Source organism: Petaurus breviceps, unplaced genomic scaffold (assembly GCF_028583685.1).
Source record: "Petaurus breviceps papuanus isolate PSGF00001 unplaced genomic scaffold, PetGlider_PUasm1.0 218, whole genome shotgun sequence".
NCBI lineage: Eukaryota > Metazoa > Chordata > Mammalia > Diprotodontia > Petauridae > Petaurus > Petaurus breviceps.
In genome coordinates, this window is record NW_027185872.1 from 10,317,563 (window position 1) to 10,340,666 (window position 23,104).

The 23,104-nt window shown below is 51.6% G+C and overlaps 1 protein-coding gene across 1 annotated transcript in view; it reads left to right on the forward strand.

Moving 5' to 3' along the window:
* Nucleotides 1-23,104, forward strand: part of SLC25A13 (solute carrier family 25 member 13) — a 69,504-nt gene that overhangs the window by 11,963 nt on the left and 34,437 nt on the right. Inside the window, exons 3-4 of the mRNA XM_069094480.1 lie at nt 9,475-9,617; nt 18,747-18,862. Coding sequence (XP_068950581.1) covers nt 9,475-9,617; nt 18,747-18,862 — 259 coding nt within the window. The remainder of the gene's footprint in view (nt 1-9,474; nt 9,618-18,746; nt 18,863-23,104) is intronic.

The window sequence follows — 23,104 nt, forward strand, 5'->3', positions numbered from 1 at the left end:
AGTAACTTGCTCAAGGTTACACGGCCAGGTGTTTCTGGGTGGGTGCTGAGTGTCTGAGCCTGGATTCGATCCCAGGTCATCCCAACTCTGGGGCTGGTGCTCTTACTCGTAAACATTCATTTTAAAAAACTTTTAAGTTCCAAATGATCTCCTTCCCTTCTTCACCACCCTCTCCCTAAGATGGTAACCATTTGGCTATGTAGGCACATCAGGTAAAACATGTTTCCATATTAGTCATGTTGTGAAAGAAGAAGCCGGCCAGAAGAACCACGAAAAAATAAAGTGAAGATAGCCCGCTTCAGTCTGCACCCAGGCGCCCTCACTTCCATCTCCAGGGGTGGAGAGCCTTTCCGTCAGCAGCCCTTGGCATTGTCTTGGCTCATTCTCATAGCCAAGAAGAGCCCATCTGCGATCTTGGTTACACTGTTGCTGTTACTGTCTGCAAAGTTCTCCTGGTTCTGCTCCCTTCTCATTCATGGAAATCTTCCCAGGCTTTTCAGAAACCATTCTGCACGTCATCTGCTAGCGCGCAGCCGTGATCCATTACCGTTCTCCAGTTGGCAGAAATCACCTTGCTCATGTGGGCCCTTTTCCTTTCTGATGATCTCTTTGGGTTACAGAGCTAGCAGCGGCATTGCTGGCATTGCACAGTTTCATAGCCCTTTGGGCATAGTTCCAAATTCTCTCTAGGTTGGTTGGATCCGTTCACAACTCCTCCAACAATGCATCAGTGCCTCCTTAGATTTTAAGAAGAAGCATAGAGATAGGCAGCCACAAGTAATTGCAAGGAGGGGCGTGACTCTGGAGGCAAAACTTTGGCCAGAATCTGATGCTGGAGCAGGGAGAGCAGCACCACATATGTCTTCTTTCTCTCACTTTTGTCTTTTTTCCTACCAAAGAAAGTGACCTTCACACTTGGAAGAAGAGGCAGGACTCACAAATAAGGGATCCTACTGCACGGTACATCAGCAAGGCTGTGGCTAGGAAGCCCCTAAGCAGTCCCTCTGTAGCACCAGTGCAATATTCACAGTGCCCACAGTCACGATACAGATCATGACTGGAAATATCACATGACATTTGATCGCAAAATATGCCAAACTCTCCAGATAGAGGAGAGAACTGAAGCATTTATTTAGATACCAGAAAACAATCCCAAAACCAGTAAGCCAGTTCTATCCTACTACCAAAGATATTCAGAAGCCATAGTGACGTTGAGAGCCATAGCATCCTTCAGCCTTCCCACAAACCAGTACAAGATCAGTTTTTATTCACAAACCTCTCTATCTCTTTAATGAGCGTCCTCTCTCTCCCCCACCGTCTGGCTAGCTCTAACTCTGACTACCAGCTTCCTGTGACCTTCAGCAAATTCCCTCCATCACAGGCTCCATGTGACTACATTCAGCCTATTAGGGGGCAGACTTTACTTTCACAGCACGGGAGGTCTTCAAACTCCCCCCTCGGTCTATTAAGAGGCAGGGAAGAGCTTCAGATTCCCATTCCCATTACACCTTGCCAACCTCTAGTCTGGGTGCTTGGCAGATGTGGTGGTGGCCAAGATGTCTGTGCCCAGGGGGCTTACCAGAAGCCCCCAGGGAAGCTGCCAGGAAGAGACAGTGCAAGGGAGAGGGAGGGGGAGGTTAGGGAGCACAGCTTATGGGCCCTTTTTGTACTGTGAGTGTAACAGACCCGAATGTCTCAGCAGACACGTGAGCTGGGGGCGTAGAGTTAACTCGAACCCTCCAGAACCTGCTTTGGCTCTTGTGCATGTTTTCTTAGCATCCCTTCCTACATGACTCCCCTCCCCCACCACAAATGTCCTCTTTTAGTGAATGCATATAGCAAGCAGAACAGAACAGAGCGATGTGGCTGTCATGTCTGGGAACAGGTATGTTGTATTCTGGGTATGTAGTTTGCCCCCTCTGCAAAGGAGCCAAAGGTTTCATCCTCAGGCTTCCAACATCACAGCTGGTCACTGCATTGGTCAAAGTTCAGAATTCTTTTGGGGTCATTTTTCTTGACCACATGTGGCAGTTGCTGTATGAATGCTTCTCGTGGTTTGCCCACTCGTCTCAGAATCTGTCATTTTCATGAGCCATTTTCCAGTTAATGAGTACCCATTGGGTTTCCAGGCCGATATAATGGTAAAAGTTCTGCTATAAATATTTTCGTACATAAGGTTCCTCTTCCTTATCCTGGACAGTTCTCTTTGTCAGATGTCTTCACAGTCATAGAATTATCTGAAAGTTGTAAGGTGCTGCATTCTTGGTTTTCTGATCACAATAAAGACAAAAGCAGTATTTGACTGCTGTAGTTGAAGGTAGCCTTGAAGTATCTCATTAAACAAAGCATCTTATGTCCCCATAGATGTTAAAAGTACATACAGTCCCTGGTTAGCTCCAGTCACAGCAATGATGGGGTTAGTTGGTCTGCTGATGAGTAGATTCAAACTATGACACAGGAGATGAATGCTTTCATAAGGTGCTGCAGCAAGGTCTCCTCCTAGATGGGGAGGCCTCAGGATGATTTAGGGGGTAAGGTGACTGCGCTGACCATCCCCAGAACATTTTCTCAGAGAGCTCCGTGACTATGCCAAATAAATCACTGTAGCTGTCTCTACAGTCACAGTAACTGAGCGGAAAAGGAATGCATGATCCCTGCATGGAGGAACCACATTATGGCATGTAGTTATGGTATGTACACGTGTACATACCTACTTAGACCTGAACTGGACTTAAACTTCCCCTGGCTGGCATCTGGCAAATTGTCCAGAGCTCTCGTGATGCCAGGCTGCTACCTGGAAATAAAACAAAAGAATTGCCAGTAGACTTCTAATCATGTGTGCAAGTAAAACTTGTAGGTGACCCAAAGGCAGCTGACTTACACTTAATTTGTGGTATTAAATCCCTTCTTAAGGAGTTGGCCAGAGTTGGCCATGTAAGGAAATTTAATGATAATAGCCAGGCCAGACTCTGCCCTGGTAACTTGACGGTGTTTAAAAACAAAAAGTCTGTGTTCAGTAGATCGCCTGAGCAGAGTTTCTGGGAGGAGAACACAGACAAGAATTTTATGAGCTGATAATCGATCAGCCAGTTCAGCAGTGGAAGAGGTCCCATATGATATACCAGCCTCATATAGTCCAAACCATGCTTGAGAAAGAATTGTTAGGAAGAAATTTCCTAACATAATTCATTATACATAATTTCACAGGAGAAGCACCCTAAACCATAGGATTATATCAGTCCAGGAGGAAAGAAAGACCTTAGATGAGGTATGACCTGCATTGTGCACCAAAGACCTCACACAGCCTAACCCAGGACAGCCCCTCGTTCAGCGTCCAAGAGTGTCTACAAACCCATGGGTCATAGAAGCTTAGCGATGGAACTCTTCCCCTGCTGGGACGTCTCATGGTTCTAAGAATGTTCGAGCTTAGGGTGAGACAGAAAATCTAAGGGGAAGCAACAAAACTCTTGGGTCTTTTTAATGACATGATGACTGGTTAGAAAATCCTGGAAACAAACAGCAAAAAAGCTGTTTGGGAAGGTTGCTTCTGTAAAGTAACGGCATATGCATCAACCCTGAAAATCAGCAGCATTTCTATGTAACACTAGCAGAGTGAAGGAGAACATGGTATGATTAATGGCAATCCCATTCACGATGACTAGAAAGTGCATACGATTTTGCTTTAAGCCATACAGACCAACTTAAGTAGGGAGATAATTGGCATCTCCAGCTGAACCATAGCAAGATAACAAAAATGACAACATCATACGGTCATTAAACGACCAACATCATACTTTACAGAGCTAGACACAGGGTTGGCTCCTGGAGAGTCCCAGCTGAGATTACACCAACAGCAAGCCTTTCTTGACCCCTCTTACATGCCAGTTACCCAGTACCTATCTTGTAACAACAAAAGTTATTAACAAAATTTAGTCTTGGACTGAATAAATATCTTCACTTCATGTGTTCAGTTAAAAACTGATTGTAGCTTATACAATAACATTTATGGCATCAAACAAGGTGGTTGAGACATATCATGGATGATTTCATTATCCCCAGTTTAAATCAACTTCAGTGCAAACATGGCCTTGGGAAAGGTCAGCAAAAGATATGCTGTGAATCAGGCATAAGAAGCAAGAATTCACAGATGAGATGGTATGACTGTCTCACACCTATAGTTCGTTAATACTTGGAGGAGAGAGAGGCAGCAGTTTGTACAGACACCTGATAATATCATAAAAACCAAGTGATGATATTTTAATGAGCCCCAAAGTCTGATTTCCCGTGGGAGGGTCACTTCTGAGCCAGCTGTCTGTCTGTCTGTCTGTCTGTCTGTCTGTCTGTCTGTCTGTCTGTCTGTCTCTCTCTCTCTCTCTCTCTCTCTGTCTCTCTGTCTCTCTCTGTCTCTGTCTCTCTGTCTCTCTCTCTTTATGGAGCAAAGGCCAGAATCCATATCAAACTGGATTTAAGTAAGAAGATAGGTCATGTAAATGAGGATACGTCAGCCTGACCTATTTAAATAAACTATTGACACCAAGAAGTCAGAAATGGCTAATTGAATGCATACTGATATGGACTTACTTTTTCCTAACAATGTTTGATGAATGAAAGTCTATCACCGCAACAAGGAGAACCAAATGAGCCTTCATCTGCCCTTGGTCTCCTTGCCCATTGGAGATGTACTGGCCAAGAGTAACCCCAGAGGGTAGACTGGTAGTAAGATCTCCAGAGAAAGAAAGCAAGGAGCGGCAGTGTGTGGTTTACTGAAAGCTTGGTGAGAGACACAGGTGGACATCCTGAGTACTTTTCATGACTAACATGGAGGGACAAGGAACAGATGGAAAATGGAAAAGATCTGTTGAGATTTCAGTAGCAAACTGCCTTTTCCTCGTAGAGTTACCGTGTTTGTATTCAGCATCACAGAACCCAGTGTACTGGGAAAAAATTGAAATGTCACTAAGGGAAATTTTAAAAACACGGAATTTCAAAGATGAAAAGAAAATGGGAAAGGAAGAAGGTCTAGCAATTCAGAATCTCAGTCCATGGTGCAAGGCAGTATTCATTTGTACTGTTTGATATTCGTTAAGTAATAGAAGAGTTGTTCAGGGGAACAGATTAGGCACATAAGGCCCAGAAACAATTGAACATAATAGCATAATAGCATGATGTTTGAAAGAAGGATGACTGGAAAGGGCACGGTCTATTGGAGTGAGGGCTCACTGTTTGACAAAAACTCCTTTGAAAAATGGAAGGCATGCTGAGGAGAAATCAGGCTTGGAGTGGCATCACCCCATGGCCTACAATATTTAAAACACGTAAGGCCTGTGTTTCAAAGGTCTTTATTGGAAAGCAGACTAAAGGAGCAGGTGAGAAGAAACTTTTGAAAACCTAAGCAATAGAGGGGAGATCATCAATGACAAATTCTGCTTTAATAAAAAGTTTTTGTGTGAAAAATTATAGTTAGAATTAGAGAGCAAACGGTTTAACTGTCTTTGTGCCAAATAGGAATCTACGAAGAATGCGTTCCATTCTCAGTAAGGAGGCAGTGCATAGGAGCAGGCAGTTCTGAAATAAGAAAAGCTGACTGGCAGCACTTGCCTGGAAATGCTGTATATCGTTGGTCAGAAGAGAAATCCAGATCAAGACAGGAACGGGAGAGGGCTGCTGTTGGAGAAGGCAGAGGACAAGTGCTGTTGGTGGAAGTTTGGTCTGGGACCATACTATTCCAACCCTCTGATTGCATCCTCTGATTCAGTGATGCCTTGGACCCAAAGCAGTCACAGAAAGGTGCATAGGCCCCCAATGTACAAAAATAGTCCTGGCAGCCTGGCTTCTGTTCTAGCAAAGCGGGTGCCAATCAGTTGGAGAATGGCTGAACACATTATGGTAGATGCGCGATGGCATATTACCATGCCGTAAGAGATGACATGGCGAAGATTTGTATGAACTAGGGAAAGGCGAAGGAAGGAGGACCAGAATAGCTTATACAAGCACTGTGGCGGCTTGGAAAGCCTCAGCGCTCTGGCCCCGTGATGAAGTGGGCTCCCACTCCTGGCCTTTCGGAGGTACAGGGGGAGGCCTGAGTGTGACCAGCGTCAGTCTTGCGTGGCTGCACGTACCGAGGAGGACTTCAGCTTGTTTGTTTGTGGTGGGACAGTGGCTAGAGTGAGTAGGAAATGATGGGAACCAACAGCTGGAAACCAGAAGAGGAACGAGAGGCAGAAGGCAGCAGAGGGGCTGCCGCTGCAGGCGCCGTCCACAGAGGCCCTCGCTGGGAGGTGGAAGGTGGGCCTTGTCACCCCCAGAGGACCGGTTTTCCCCTCTCTGGGAAGTAATCTGCCCACAAATGACTAAGAATGCCGTTGACACTTAGAGCAAAACGTCCCCTTGGCTTCTGTCTTCCAGCAAAGAGTTTCTGCAGCTCTCTCATGCCAGGCCTTCTTCCCATGGCCTCCTGAGTCTTACTATTAACCAAGCTCCTTGGATAGCGCTGCGCTCGCCACGTGTTTGACGGGTGACGTCTCCACTGCAAGGTCCAGTTGGACTAGGGATTCTCTAAAGAAAGGCTGGTCCTCCAGAGAGCCCTCGGCCCAAGGCTCGCTTTTCAGAGAAGATGCCCAGAGGTGGTGCCCCAGTGGCTGGTGCCTCCGGGGTGTACAAGGATTGCCCTGCCCAGCCAGGGCTCAGCCAGAATAAGAACACAGATTTGTAGGGGACCCGGTCAGAACGTGGATCATCCCCAGCTTTGTTCCACTACTTGTGATGAGGAGTGAAAACATAGATGGTTCAAAGAGCCCAAGGTTGGGGCTTGGCCGGGAGAGATCAGGGGTAAGATAAGGGCCCAGAGACTCATGTGAAGAGGGAGCTGTGGAGGTCACTGGGGGCTCATGATGGTACCAGCTGAGGGCTGAGAACATGCACGTTACTGAGCAAAGACCCCGGGGACCTAGAGCAGAGGGAGAGGCCCAGCCAGGCCAGCGTCTGGGTCATGGCAAGACAAAAGGGTGGCCATCTCTGGGTGTAGGGGGGGGGAGCTGGGAGCTTCTGGAAGTGTCCCTGGGCTCTCTGAGGTTCCCCAGTGTGAGGTCAGGAGTGGAGCTGAAGGAAAGGCCCATCGAGGAAGTCTGCAGAGTGCCTGGTTCCCTAGACGACAGCCCTCCGTGCAGACCTCGTTTGGATGATGGGCTTAGTGTGAGCTACAGAGGACGAGCAGGGCAGGGTGACAGAAGGGGAGTCTCAGGGAAGTCCCAGAGAGCTGTGAGAGCAGAGCCCTTGGGTTTGCGGAGAGCGGTAGAAGGGGGCAGCGGCTCTGGGGGGTTTGTCTTGGCTTGCCTGGTTCTAGGAGATGCCTGTCACTGCAGGTGTGAGGGGGTGGGCTTGTCACCCCCCAGAACTGTCAGTCCTGAAGTCTGTGGAGTCAGGCGGGATGCCCAAGAGGAGGCTGCTGCCCTGCCGAGCTGGGGGAGGGTGGCGCTGCCCTTGGAGTGGAAAGCAAGGGACAGATGGGCAAAGGGGGAGGAGGCAAGGCGGGTTCTGAGCTGACAGCCCTGGGCAGTTGGAAAGATGGTGGGAGCCCCCATGGGCCGGGAGGCTGCAAAGAAGGGGGGCTTGGGGCTGAAGTGATGAGTTCTGATTCCACGCTGAAGGCATTCTAGTCAGTCACCAAGCCTTTGATGAAGCTCAGGGCAGGATTGGAGTGGGAGCTTGAGAGGCGCCTTTGCCGAGGTCTGTGTTGGGGCTCGCTACACCCGCTGCTTCATGGCAGAGAATGTGGGTCCTGAACTCAGGGCAGCTTTAGCAGGAGTCCGAGGACGTGTCCATGTTCTGTCTGAGCCAAGAGAAGGGGGACGATCTGAAGTGCCGGGATGCGGTCAGAGGCCGCAGGGCCCCCAGCCCTGGACTAGACCATTGGGTTTCACAGTCCGCTGATTAGTTAAGTGACCGCCGTGGGCAGCTCCAGGCATTGAGGAGTGTGTGCAGCCTGTGAATGGGGTGCGGCCAGCCTCTCCTGGCCCCCCTCCAGCTTCCTCCTGGAACTGCCCCCAAGCCTCTTATGTGCCCTCCTCATCCAGCGCCTGGCATACAACAAGCCCCTAATCAGTGCTCCGTCTCTCCAGGAGTTTGGCAAAGTGAGGAGAGAGCTGTAAGGGATCCGTGGGCACAAGGAACGGGGACTAAGGCAGGAGGTCAGGGCAGGGTGTGGGGCAAGGTCGGGAGCCAGGGCCTGAGAGAGGAGGTCAGGGCAGGTCTTTGGTGGGTGAGGTGAGAGGTGGGACAGCCAGAGAGGCTGCTTTGGTGCAGGCGGACATGCCATAGGGTCCCCAGAGAATTGGGGCCTCAGGTGTGTGGGTGCGGGCATCGTGGCATGGAAGGGATGGGGACAGCATGTCATGCTGTGGGGAGATGTTACTGTTCATTTGGCCAGAAGATCTGAAAAGCCTTTGTTTGCGAGGGCCACACAAACATTACAATAGAGGAGGGAGGGTGGGTGTCCAGAGCGGCGGGGCTCCCTGGGAGGGCTTCCACTAGAAAGCCTTAGCACGTAACCCCGCCCAGCAGGAGCCTCCAGGCCCAGCATAGTCCAGTGCTCACCATGCCCTAGCTCCTGGCTAACTTGCTGGGCAGGGGCAGGGCTGACCACCATCTCACACCTGGATCCTGGGAAGTAGACCCCAAACCCAAGAGACCGTCTGGCACGTGGCCACAGTGAGCTTGGAACTCGATGCTCCATCCTGCCGGCCTTCCGTGGGGGCAGCTTGGGCCCATGTGACTGCAGGAGTGAGCACGCCAGCATCCGCTGGGGTTTCCCAAAAAGCCCTGTCTCTTCTTCCCAGACCAAGCGTGATGTGTTTTCTCGTCTTCTGAGAATGGCATAGGGCCCTTCATTCCGGGAGTTACTGCCCGCAGCTCCTGGAGGCACGGAGAGGAAGGTTAGGGATTTCACAGTCATTTCCTAAATGGGATAGCGCAAACCTCCAAACTGGACTTCAGATGCTGGTGACTGGTGTGGAGTTCTCCTGTGAACCCTGCAGCTGAAAGCCGGGTGCTGTGAAATATGACCGGCACAGATAGGATCTCTGTGGCTAGGTTCCAGGCTGGAACAGAGGGTGTGGGAGAGCCCAGGGGTCCTCTGTGTCCCCTGGAGCAGTGAGGGGGACCCATGACTTGTTTGGGGAGCTGGGGCATCCCAGCCCCCTCCAGGGACATGAGGCTCCAGCTCGTGGGAATTGGCAGCTGCCCTCGATTCCTCTGGTGAGCGGGAAGGAGCTGTAGCAGGGCTCCCCACCGAGGTCTTCTGTAGAGTTGTTAGCGTGGGGAGTGGCACAGTGTGCTGCCGGCCCCGGGAGGCTCCTGGGCCCATTGCTGCCTCTTCGGGGCCGGCACCCTTGGAGGGCTTCTTTCCCTTCTCCAGATGTTCCTGTTCCGCTTGGCATCTCATCAAACATGTAAAGTAACTTTTTTTTTTTTTACCAGTATGCAAGTGTTGAGAAAAATGGCGAATTCTTCATGTCTCCGAATGACTTTATCAACCGATACCTGAATATTTTTGGAGATTGTCAGCCCAACCCTGAGACTGTGGAGCTCCTGGGAAGTGTGGTGGACCAGACCAAGGATGGGTATGTCGAGTCTCAGTTTCCTTGGGAAACGTGTTCAGAGACATTTTTCCTGTTGAAGGGGCTGGAAAAGTTATTTTTTCACCTTGAAAGGATTTTTCTGTATTAGTAACTGAGTTATTTTAAAGGAAATCCATTATGCTTTCCTCAGTGGTCAGTTAGTTAGGCAGCCCTCTGACAAATGTAGTGACTTTTCTTATGACGGGCGCAGATCGTGCCCTCTTCGCTGAGGGGGTGGGCAGGCCTTCTGCGTGCTGCTTAGTACTGGGTGGGCCATGCCAGCATGGCTTCTCCCCGCCTCTGGCTTCTTCAGACACGGTTATTTTGATTGCCGCATCGCCGAGAGCCCACAGCCCCTCAGGTGGACTTGGTCATGGGAGGGGGCCTCTGGGCAGCGAGGCCCATGGCCCTCCAGAGCCTTGGCTTACACCAGGACCGCCCTGCCTCTAGGGGCCTTCCTGGGTTTGGGCGGTGAGCTGCTGTGGGGCAGGAGAGGCTAGCTGTCTGACCGCATCTCCACAATGGAAGGCCTCTTCTTTCATCTCTTCAGAATGCTGGACAGTACCCTTTGTCCTCTGTACGTCTCAGGCCTGATGCTGGAGATAGCTCTGTTGGCTCTCAGGCTGGACTGTCTTGGGCTCCTCCCTTCCTTCCCCTGGGCTGTGAGCCTGCTGCTGCCTCCACTGAGGGGCTTCTGTGAGGTGGGGGCCAGACCTCAGTCTTGTTGACCTCCCTCAGTCCAGAGCCCCACAGTAGGTCACAGCTTCGCTTTCTCATTTTTGTGCCCCTGGTTTGGGGCTGACTTTGACCTTGGTGCTGATGGACAGAAGATTCCCAAGCCCATCCTTTCCTGTGTATCAGGGGTCAGTTTTACTTCTGGGGATAATGGTGCCGTGAAATGTCGTAGAGGCTCCCTGTTCTCCCACAGACGGACCATCCAAGGTCAGGGGTGCAGGTCACTGAAGCCAGGCACCAAGGAGTGTGTCCATGTGTCTGTCCAGCCAGAACCATGCAAGGGGACAGATGCTCTCAGGCCCTCAAGGAGGATCCTGCCTATGGGGCCCTCAGGGTCTCTGCATGGGCCTGGGCCGTGGGCCTAGGTGCTCAGGTTTACGTGTCCACTGAAGCCTCCCCATGGCCAAGGAGAAGCATCTCGGCCCTTATAGACATTCAGCTTCTCCCCCGCTCTCCTCCCCTTTCCACCACTTCTCCTCCTTGGAGGTTCAGCCCCTGGAGAGAGCCTGGGGTGCCTCTGTGTTCATAGTCTTCCTGTCTACCCCAGCACTGCCCTTGTCCTTGGGCACTACAGCGGACCTGTTGGTCTTTCCCCAAAGACCCCGGCTTCTTTGCTGCTGCCACCTGAACTTTCCCTCCTCAGGCCTACCCGGGAAGGAATGTGCCCTTGATTTTGAAATGGACACCCTGAGCCTTGCACCTCCATAGCCCAGAGCCCTGGCATTCCTGGGTTTGGCCTGACTTTCTCCTTTTGCATTTTCCACAGGGAGTCACCTCTCTCCTCTTGCAGGCACTCAGCCCCCTTCCCTTGTCCTGCTCACTAGGCCAGCTCACCAGACTGGGGCCCTCTATGGGCCCTTTCCCTCTGATCCTCCTCTCCACAGCCCCTTTTTTCTTTTTTCTTTTTTTTTTTTTTAAGCAATCGGGCTTAAGTAACTTGCTCAAGGTTACACAGCCAGTTATTTCTAGGTGTGGTGCTGAGTATCTGAGCCCAGATTTGATCCCCAGGTCATCCTGACACTGGAGCCGGTGCTCTTACTCGCTGAGCCACCTGGCCGCCCCTAAGCAATTGGGGTTAAGTAACCTGCTCAAGGTTACACAGCCAGGTGTTTCTGGGTGGGTGCTAAGTGTCTGAGCCCAGGATCTGATCTCCACGTCATCCCGACACTGGAGCCAGTGCTCTTACTCGCTGAGCCACCTGGCTGCCCCACGCAGCCCCTCTTTTCACTGAGCATTTGTTAAGTGACTTTTGCATGTGGGCCACTGCTAAGAATACAGGCTGGGAGGGAAAGGCCACCCCTGCCCTCCGGGAGTGTAGAAGTAGAACCACACGGACTGAGGAGGAAGGGAAGAGAGACGTCCTAGGCAGAGAGAGAGCACCAGATCCAGGACCCTGAGAGCGTGGGGTAGGAGCTGCCTCTGCAGACAGCCTTGGCACCTTCTGAGATTCCCCTTCTGGCCTTTGCCAGTCCCTCTACCTGGGCTTTGACCCCCGCCCTCCTGCCTCCTCCTTTATCTCCACCCTCTAGTTCAGCTTGTAGAATCATCAATCCAGCACTAGATGGGCTAAAAAGACAAATGGCTTCTCTTTAGACTCAGTAAGACCCCATTCTAAAACACCATCATGCCTGTGATCTTGTCCGATCCTAGAGATGTCCTCATCTGTGTTTCTCTTATCCTGAGTGATCTGGAGCATTTGGGATGAGGGGTCAGTAGGTTTCTGGTCTCTATTTGGGACCTGCCTATGTCTGTCTTCTGGACAGTGACTCCCATTTTTACCTCAGACCTTGTTCACAGAAGTGTGCCGCAAGAACTTCCCCCCCAAATCTGACATCTGCCAGGGCATCTCTTACCTGGGGCCCCACAGACAGAGGCCAGATGCCGGGGGCTCCTCCCCCCCAGAACTGTCAGCTGCTCACCTTCTCTCGGGTGGAGGCCGGGGGGCCTGTCATCTGATTAAAGTATTGTTGAGCTGGAACATTCAGTGTATAGACTTGTATATTTAGTGAAAGACTCCCTGAGAAGCTGGAGTCTGAGCGTGGGTCAGGAGGCCTCTTTCTCTAAGACAGCCTGGCAGGCGCACTTGCGCTGAGCCCTGGCACACCGGCGGCCGGTCACGCCATCAGGGACCAGCGGCTGTGGCTAGAGGCCCTTGGGAGCTCCCTGCTTCCCTTAGCCAACGTCGACATCAGTGCTTGTCTCAGAGGGGGAAAATAACTTTGAACTGGAATTGAGTGTTCCTCTCCTTTTGTTTTCCTGAGGATTTGTGTGTGATAATGGCCCAAGGATCAGCTCATTCCATGGGGCTGCATATTTGAATAGCAAAGGTGCCATTTTTTAGACTTCTTGCTAAATGTGGGGCTGGTGCTTAGGGAGGGCGAGAGAAGACTATGACAGCAAAGCCAGGAGGGGATGGGTGGGGGCTCATTTCTGTTTCTGGAAGGTTTCTATAAACCTCAGTTGATCAGGTCTGATCCAGAAACTGCCTTTAGTTTCAGTTTTTCTTAAAAGTGTATTGATTCTGTTTCTTGCTTTAATAAATGTAGCAGGTGGTAAGTAATTTTATTTTTCTTTGACTAAGGATCTTGTAATATAGTGCTCAGTAATTATTCTGATGAGGGATTCTCATTATCTAACGCTACAAGTCTGCGATATGGGTTGTGTCTCCCAAGCAGATTGGAGGGGGCCGCTTTTCCTTCTGTCTTTGTAGCCCCAACATACCCTACCGTGAAAAAGGAGTAAACAGTCTTGTGGAATACTCCCTGGGCACTGTCATCTGCTAGGCCTGGGCTCGGTGCGCACCCCTCAGGGAGCTTTTGGTCTGGAAGCCCCCGAGGCTCTGGCTGAGGATGGAAGAGTGAGGTAGCACTTCCTAAGAAGTCTCTGTCTGTCTGCCTCCCTCCAGTCAGTCGCTTGCTTCCTGGCCCTTGCCCTCCTGCCTCGTCAGCGGCCGCTTCTCCCAAGTCCCCAAGCATCTCTTGGTTGCCACACATCATGGTGCCTGTGCTCTCTGTCCCCCACATGGCATTGTTCTTGGTTCTCCTTCTCCATCGCCATTGCTAGGCTGCTAGGTCTGGGGCACCCCCTCGCCCAGTGCCCGGGCCCAGGTCTTTCCCCCCACCGGCCCGAGTCACCAGTTACCTGTTGGATGTTTTCAAAAGAAGGGAACAGAAGAGAGATTTCTTCAGCAGACTGTGCCTCCAGATGGCATCGTGGCCCCTCCAGCAGCATCCCAGGACTCAGCAGGGGCTGCACTTGAGCTCTCTCGACTCTCTCGGGACTGAGCCACATCTGCCCTCCCAAGCTCCATCCGGAATTCTGACTCTTCCTCCCCCGGGGTCTCCAGGCCACCCTAGACCTTGCTGCTGAATGAATTTCCCTTCAAAGCTGACCTGGCCCCAGGTCTTCTACTCTGCCAAGTCTGGTGGCTTTCTGCTGCCTCTGGGATCAAGGTCTTTTTAGCCTCGTTGCCTGAGGCACTCCGTCTGCCTTCTGTGCCTTTGCATTGGCTGTGCCCCCTGTCTAGGATACCTTCCCTCCTCCCCCGTTTCAGGATTCCTCCTCTGCCCTCGGGGGGCTTTCCCATGCCTCAGTTGCAGGTGTAGACACCTTGGTGCTTAGCTCTGTATGTTTGCTCCCCCAGCGTGTCCCAGAGCTTAGTGTGGGGCCTGGCACTTTGCCGTGCACAATAATTGCTTGTTGATTGATTGGCAGGAATTTTGTGTTTATTGCTGTGATTCTGAGTGGGCTCCCTCCTTTAGGACCACGGGGTGACCGCGGCAGGGCCCCCCGGGAAGGCTTCTTCCTCATCTTCCCCTGGCCAGCCCCGCCCTCTGCTCTGGGAGGGGGGGTCCCCAGCAGGAATCTCTTTAGGGTCTTCACCTGAGCTCCGACTTTGTGCATTTAAGTGAAAATGATCTGTGGTGCAATGTTGGCTTGCCTGGGCCGGGTGTTGGGAGAGTGGGGAAGTCCTTGCTGACCCCTAATGAAATTCAGCAAGGAAAATGCGTTGCCTGGGCAACTCTGTGCCGCCCCTGCCCCGGCCCAGCCGGGGATGCAGGGATGGATGAGCGCGGGGCCTCATCTAATTGACTGCAAAATGCCTGCTCACTTACTGTATTGTGTGGTCCTGACGGCGCAAATGAAGACATGGCTGTCTTTGGAGCAGATCTGTTGGGAACCCTTTGTAGACTCTGCTGTGGAAGGAACAGAGCTACACTGAGAAGAAAATAGGGGGTTTAATTAACATGGGAAAATGGGGTTAATTTGAATTCAGCTGGCCCCAGGTGGCTCAGGCCTTGGCACTCTCCAAGGCGCGTGGACAGACCCACGGTTGGTCAGTGGCTCATTGGATGTGAATGTTAAGGAAGTCTCGGAACATAAACGAGTATTAGAATTGAACTGAAAGAAAATTAAACTTTTGTCCCTGCTCAGTTGCTGCTTCTGATCAAGGATCCAATCTTCCCGCGATTTCATTCTTAATTAGGGGGAGGGAGTACACTGGATTAGCGCCCTCATCATTATTAATAAAGCTTCATGTCTTGATCTTCTCAACCGTGTTTCATTTTGAGAGATTTAAAAAAAAGTCTCTAAGAAGTCGATTCTGCCCTTTTGAAAAAGTAATTTTGCCCCAAACTATCCATCCTTCTCCCCTCCCACCGTGGTCCCCGGGTTTTTGGCTGCTCTTGGGGATGTACTGACTGTGATCAAAGGGACAATCCCCCCAAGAGTGGAGGGGACCGGCAAGGCTGGCATTCGGGCTTGGGTTTTCTTTCTTTCCATCCTTTTTTTTTTTTTAAGGAAACTAGTAATCGGACAATTAATGGTTTAATTGGAGTAGGCATTTGCTGAGGTCACTTAATGGGTAATCAGCAAATTGTGCCCTGAGGCTCCTCAAGACTGCTTTTCTGGGATCTCTTATCTTCCCTTTATCCTTATAATTGTGACTAATTTTGCCATAGAGCCCGCCTGGTGGCTTGGGGGGTGGGGGGCCTTCTTTCCCCTCTCCTGATTCCCATTGGGATTAGGGTACCTTTCTCCCCCACTGCCCTCCTCCTTCCCAGCCCTTTGTTCTCACCTTGCTTCCTTGCTGGCAGCTCTCAGATTACAGGGCATTGTGGGCTAAAATCTGGAATTTATTTTCCTTTTTAAATTCACTTGTTCTTGGTTTTGATAAATGAAACACACAGTTTGAGTTTTGAAAACAAGGACCAAGCAGAGCAAAGCTTCCAAGGTGATGGGGAGCACAAAGCTCTGTGGGCGTCCCTGGGGGCTTGGGCAGGCTGGGGAAGCCTAGGACCCCTTCTTAGAATCATTTTTAAATCTGTAATGTACAACACATAAGGTCACCAAGGAAGCCAATGATACTCACATAGAGATTAGAGCGACTGGTCTGTGACCTCGGCCCAAAGAGTCAACATGGGAATGCTGCTGGGCAGCTTGAGAAAGCCTGGAGTGTGCAGAGCTGTAGGGGTGGGGAGCCAGAGTCTGCCAGAAGCCAGAGGCCTGTGCCGGAAGCCCGGTGTCCACTCAGAGGCTTCCTTCGCTTTCTTATCAGTATAACAGGGAGAAGGATCCCAGCTCTCATCATGGGCTTCCTCACAAATTTTCCTGGTGGCTCTGGCACTGACCAAGGCCCCTCCCTTGCCCCGTGACCTGCTGTGCTTACTGTCCAGCCCCTCCTCCTCCTCCTGGGTGTAAACATTGGACACCAGCAGGTCCCAATCTCCCCCTCATTTGCATTTCTGCATCAGGGTCTTTACATGGGGGGGGGGTGCGATCCCCTTTCCTTCATTGGGATTTTTTGGACTATGTCAGTTGCTTTAAAGGCCCCCTGAAGGCTGAGACGATGTCAGAGTGCCGGGTACCTCGCTGGCTCCAGAGCCCTGCTCCGACGCCTGGTTCAGGCAGCTGGGCGTCCTGGTTCTCTGTGGCTATTCCAGCTGCTTCTCTTTCCCCTGAGGTTCCGTCATCTTCAGCCCCCCCTGCCTCCCTTTGGAGCTCTTGGTCTGGAGGTGCTGGCTTAGGTGGGTCGTGCAGGAGCTGATGGCAGCCTGGACGCAGGTTGTGCCTGGGAGGGGAGGGGAGAGGACAGGATGTGGTGGAGGGCTTGCCACCAGAATTGACTGTAGGGAGTGAGTGAGGAGTCAAGGGTGATGGGAGGTTTGACTGGATGCTGGTACCCTTCATGGGACTAGAGGTGTGGGTTGGAGACGTGCAGTCTTGATGATGTCAGAAGGGAGATGAGGGGCCAGTGTGCACCCTGCAACACAGAAAAATGAAAATGGGACCCATGGGAGCTGGCAAGATGGCCCCGGGAGACGGGATAGAGCCAAGATAGACTGAGCCTGGGGCACCCACAGCTATAGAGCATGATACACATGCAGAATCAGCAGAGGAAACTGGGGAGGTATGAAGAGCAGCAGCAGCAGGAAAAGTTAGAGAAGGACTCTCCTGCGGAGAATAAGCATGAGAAAAAGCCACAAAATCTGGCCTCGAGGGTTCTAGGGAGCCTTAGAGGGAGAGGAGAGCAGGGGAAGGAGACCGGCCTGGAGACCTCGGAGGACCAGGCCATGGTCCCTGCAGATTTCCACCCGGTCTGCCTGGAGTCATCATGTGTACAGCAGGCTGGACACAGACCTGGTTTCCCGAGCGATTACTTCATGGTCAGATCCTGCTGGACATTCAGGTTGCCGTGGTGAACAGTAATTCCTTTACACACCCCCGGTCCAGATGTGGAAGAGGGTAAGATGTGACAGTGACAGGTGGTCACCTTAAGAAAACAGCCTGAAGGCATCTTTTGGGGGACAGCTTCCCTCCCTCCCATGGCTGTCCCTTTATTGAAGGCCTTCTGCCTTACTGTCTTGGCCTCATGACAGGTGCTACAGGGAGTGGGGGATTTTCTGTTGATTGACAAAGGCCTGTAATGTCAATGGGATATAAGATCTTCCCAGCCCATCAATAGGCCTCAGGTGGAGCCCATTAAGGGCAGCTTGCTTATGGGAGGCTGGCTTGTAGGAAGGCTCTCACACCTTTTGCTGGTTTCTAATTAGGCTCTGAGTCAGGAGAGGTGTGATGCCTTCTGGCTCTGAGAAGTGTACATATACTGAGTTGGTATTTTGCTTTGGGGACTTGCTTATGAGAAGGACCTTGTGATTCCCTGGTCGAGATTCTGAGTGACCGTATGTATATTCTGAGCTCCCTGACTGCTCAGATGTAAAGGCTCTCTCCATCCAGGGAGGTATGTAAAGCAGATGGTTGATTCAGGCAGTCAGAGCCCTGTCGGTCTTTATTTCTTTGCTTGTATTTCCTCTGAAGTTCAGGGTGCTGACTTTTCCTCCGAACTAGTGAATGTAATCAAAAAGACTGTTGGCCCCTTGAACAGCTGTCCTTCCCAGTAAAGCAGATCTAGAACCTGTGCCAGCAGCCATCCTGGGAATGCCCGTGTGGTTGCTGCTACAAGGCCTTAGCATCAGCAGTTCCAAAGCAAGGCTTTATGCCTGTGGCAGTTCTGGTTTGCTTTCTGCTAGTGCTGACTGAGGGCATGGTGGTGATGAAGAGAGAGCCCAAACTCAAACAAGGGCCCTTGGAGACAGTCTCTTCTCATCACAGAATCTTTAGAAATAAGAGTCAGCACGATGCACCCATGTGGTGTAATCTGCGCTTCTGCCACCTCCCTCTTCTCTCCGTGAATGCCTTCAGGATGTGCCCCCCCCCCCAAAACAAAGCCCTTCTCTGCTTGTGCAGAGCTGCACGTCATGGGGGCCTCTGCACAGGACTCGAGGTGTTCCTGTCTCCAGAGTCTGCAGACCTGGCCTGGAGGTCTGACTCTCCAGGTTTTTTCCTGGATTTCCCAAGCAGAATTTGGTCTCTTCAGAGGAGATGTAGAGTGAGAGCTCTCTCTCCCTCCAGCTCCCCATGGTGATGCTTCTGTCCCCTTTTCCACCCACCCTGAAGGCTTGACTTCTTTGCTATTTAGCTTGGGCCTCTGGGTACCAAACCTGTAAGATGGGGGATGGAATCTTTGCCTGGGAGAAACCTCAGGGTCTTGATTTATCCATGCATTTATTTATTCACTTCATTGCTATGCAGGGAATCAGTGACTTATTTGTGAAATCTTAATTTATATGATAATATCATGAATAGCATGTCTTGTTTCTGGCAGTAAAGCCCACTTTGATTTCGAAGGTTTTGCTTCACGTTGGGTTAGCTTTAAGCCCCTCTGATAAGAGCCGCAGCACCGGGGCTGAGAGAGGCAGCTTTTCGTCTCAGTGAGTCCTGGATGCAGGCCTTGGGAGTCTGGATAGGGCGTGTGAGTGTGTGCGCGCACGTGTGTGATGCACTTACGTCTCCGTGCCCATGACCGCTGACTGCCTCTTGTGCCTTCTTCTCCCACAGGCTGATATCCTTCCAAGAATTTATCGCTTTTGAGTCTGTCCTGTGCGCCCCGGACGCCGCGTTTGTGGTGGCCTTCCAGCTCTTTGACAAAACCGGCGACGGAGAGGTGAACTTCGGTAAGGCTGGGCCAAGGTGGGTGGGACGGGCCCAGAAGCCGCAGCTCTGTCAGGGTCCCTGTGCCTCTGCAGGAACCGTCACAGATGTTCCTTTGACCAGAAGTGCCAGAGGTGCAGGGCTTGATCTTGGGCTCCCTGCCCCCTTGTCGCTTCTGGGCATCCCTTCCAGAGGGTCAGCTAATGAGTGGAAAAGGTCACAGCGTGAGAGAGAGAGAGAAAGAGAGAGAGAGAGAGAGAGAGAGAGAGAGAGAGAGAGAGAGACAGAGAGACAGAGAGACAGAGCTGCAGTGCTCCAGCACAGGGTGTGAGGAGCCGATCTTGGCCTTCTGTAGTTCCAAGCCTGCTGCTTGGTGGGGCCCTCTTGGCATGCATTCGATGCCTAGTTCCCCAGGCTTTTGATCCTCTTCCTCATCTCCCTGTCTATTGGTTCCAGCCTGGCCAGGCCTTTCCCAGTCTCCAAAAACAACCCTGCCAGTGTCCTCTCTCTCTGGCTTCCCCCTCCCATGGCAGTCTGGCTGCCCTGCCCATTGTCTCCAGCCTTCTTGGAGTGGGTGCAGGGCGTGTGTCCCCCTCAACCCTCTGGACCCCCTCCTGGGAGCCCTGCCTCCAGTGCACATGTCCTTGACTAGCCTGCTAGACATCCTGGAGACGGAGCTCCTTGGCTCTGCGTGGATGCAGCCCCTCCCTGCCCTTGGCCCCTGGGTTGCGCCCTCTGAGAGGGAGGCACCCGCCAGCCCCCTGCCGGCGATTTCTGGCACCTTGCAGTGAAGGAAGTGTCTGTTCGGAGCCCATGGTCGGGTCTCGTAGGCGTTTAAGGTCTCTTAGCATTTTCTTCCCCAAACCTCCCAGCTGGGATTTTTCCCTGAGCTCTTTGGAAAGCTCCCCATATTTTCCATGGAATCAGCCTGTGGCCAAGTTGGCTGGCACTCCTCATGATGGAAGGAGACTCCTGGGTCAGCAGAGGCAGCCTGTCCATAGCTGCTGCACCCTCCTGCTCGGGGCCAGGGCCAGGATTGGCACTCATCCACCCCCTCACACAAGGGAGCCCTTCCCAGACTGTCCAACTCCTCCGTAGACGGCCCCGTCTCTGCTACTGCCTGGTCCAGGAGCAGAAGGCACCTTTGGAGGCTCGGGGAGGGCCCCACGGGGTACCCAGCCCTTAGTAGGTGCATTCCCCGGCCAGATTTGCTGTTTCTACTTTTGCAACATCTTAAGTCTCCCTACTCTAGCCCATGCTTCCTCCCAGGTCTGAGCAGCTCCAGGGCCTTTCTCTTATTTCTGGGATAAAGTAGGGCCTCCCATTCAGCCGGATGCCCTCTCCTCACTTCTCACTCTGGGCGCAGGTGCCTTGACACAGCTCCGAGGCCTTTCCTCCTCCTCACGGTGCCACGCCCACCCTCTCAGGGTCTTCTGTTTACATTCCGTGTGTGTCTTTGGGGTTACCGTACTTTTGGATGGAAGCTCCTGGTGACTTGGAATCACTTCCTTCTATGTCTTTGCAGAGCGCGTGGGAGGTGCCGTGGAAATGCTTCGACCCTTTCTTTTGCCCTCCCACTAGCCCAGGCCAGGCCATTCCCTCTGTCCACAGCTGTGTCTGGGAGGTGCCCTATCCGGCCTCCTGCCTATCTGTGGGCATGTGCACCTCCTGAGGTCAGCTAGGCGGCTTCTGTTCCTCAGCACCCAGGCAGATTTCCTCTGTGCCCTGTGCATTTGTTTGTCTGTCTGTCAAGCAGGCTAAGATGACCTACTCTGAAACTGGAAGAATGAATTATTGGGGAGATCAGACCAGACCTGGTGTTTGGCTTTGTCCCGTGGGGACACAGGCTAGTGCCAATGGGCATGGGACAGGATCTGGGGCTGAGGGTTTGCTCCAGGTGGGGGCCCCAGAATATCTTCAGGAGCAGCGGCCACCTGATCCCTCACCTGGTGTGCCTTCATACACCCCTGAGAACCCATCCTCTGGTTGACGGTTGGATGCCTTCCTCCCAGATTCCCCTCTAGGCTGCCCTGCTCTGCCAAGCACCCTCCCTTCTCCTGACTTGGCAGCTTCCTTTGTGGCGTCTTCCCCCATTAAGTGCAAATGCCCTGAGAGGAGAACCTGGATTCCCTGCTCAGCATGGTCCCTGGCACTGAGTCAGTGCCCAGAAATACCTGTTGACTGTCTTGACCCTCAGGATCCTTGGAGGGATCTTCCTCCTCATTTCCAAAGTGGGTCCCTGTGACTCCATGAACTCTTGGACATCCAGCCTTTCACTTAACAATAAAGCAAAAGCAAGTGGAGGAAAACTCACAAAAACCTGGCTTATGCTCTCTAACTTTATATGCAGTATTTGTAGGGGAGAGTGGGTGTATGGACACACACTTACAGACGCCCAGCCAGTGGGCACATGAGTGAGGAAGACCCGTGTGCCTGGGGCAGCAAACAACCGGATTTCAAACTTTGATGTCTGGGGTCCCATCAGGACCAGTCTGCTCCCTCGGAAGCCACATCTCCACTGGACAGTCCCTGTCTGGCCCTTCCTTCTCTCCTGATGGGCAAGTCTGCTCCTCTTCTCAAACCGAGAAGAGGGACGACTGGCTACGGCTCATGATCCCCCTTCAGAGGCACTGAGAAAACTCATGGACAAAAACTGCTGGGAAAACTGTGAAACAGTAGAGCAGAAACTAGGTATAGACCATCTCACGCTGTATACCAAGACAAGGTCGAGACGAGGGTATGATTTACACGTACAGGGTGATGCCATAAGCAAATTAAGAGAGCAAGGAATAGTTTATTTGTCAGATCTGTGCATAAGGGAAGAATTTAGGACCGAAAAAAAATAGAGAGCATTACAAAATGTCAATGATTTTGATGATGTAAAATTAAAAAGGTTTTGTACAAATGAAACCAGTGCAACCAAAATTTAAAGGGAAACAGAAAACGGAAATTTTTTGCCTCAGGTATCTCTGGTAAAGGTTTTATTTCTCAAATATATAGAGAATTGAGTTAAGTTAATAAAAATACAAGTCATTCCACAATTAGCTTTCAGACAAAGAAATGAAAGCTATCTATAGTCATGAAAAATTCTCTAAATCACTATTGATTAGGGAAATGCAGATTAAAACAACTCTGAGGTACCACTTCACCTATCAGATTGACTGATATGTTGGAAAAAGAAAATGATAAATGCTGGAGACAAGTGGGGGAAAACTGAGACACTCATGCATTGTTGGTGGAGTTGTGACCTGACCCAGCCATTCTGGGAAGCAGTTTGGAAATGGAGGGGATGCCCACCAGTTGGGCAGCTGAACAAGCTGCAGTGTGTAATTGTGATGGAATATTATTGTGCTGTAAGAAATGACAAGCAAGATGATTTCAGGAAAATCTGGAGAGACTTGTACGAATGAATGGACGTAAAGTGAAATGACCAGAATCAGGGGAGCAGTGTCTAACAGTAACATTGTAGGGATGATAAGCTGGGAACGACCCTAATCCTCAATAGTTAGTGATCCGAGGCCGTCCCAAAGGACTCGTCTAAACACTGCCTGGTCGGGGCCGCACATGCTGGCATGGACAGGTATGTATGAGGAGAGAAGGGGCAGAACGGGGCTCAGGCTGCAGGCGTCCCTCATTTCTAAAATGTAGCCTGCCATTCTTTTCACTGCAAGAGACACAGACCCCACTTTTCTGAGTCTTGCTGGGCAGCAAGAAGAGAAGCCGCTTCTGAGCATGTCCAGAGTTCTCAGAGAAAGGGGCTGCTCAGGTGTGTTCTGGGGGTGGGTGTCAAGGTGTCCAACTGAAAGAAAAGCGTTTGGGGCTGGGATGGGGCTGTGGGGCTGCGATTGTCTGCCATCTGCTTGTGCGTCTCTGAAGGAGCTTGACACGCATGGTCATGGTTCTAAAAGAAAATTATTTGGGCTCACATCCATGTGCAGAAATCCTTTATGAAACTAAGCCCCTGTCACACTGCCATGAAGCAGCCGGTCCTGCGTGTCATCCCCATTCATCATGACCTTCCTGTCTCTGCAGGCGTCTCTGCCCCCCCCGCCCCGCCCCATGTGTGGATGTTTCCTAGACTTATGTCCCGAGGCATCTTCTCTTGCTCACACACATTGATTTGGGGGACATCTTCATCTCCTTGGGTTCACTCATTCTCTGCAGATGTCTCCCAGTTCTCTATCCACTCTCTGGAGTCTTTGCCTTCAAATCAGGGTGTTCCCTATGGGCCCCCTCCTGCTCCTCGGGACATGCCCATTTTGTTC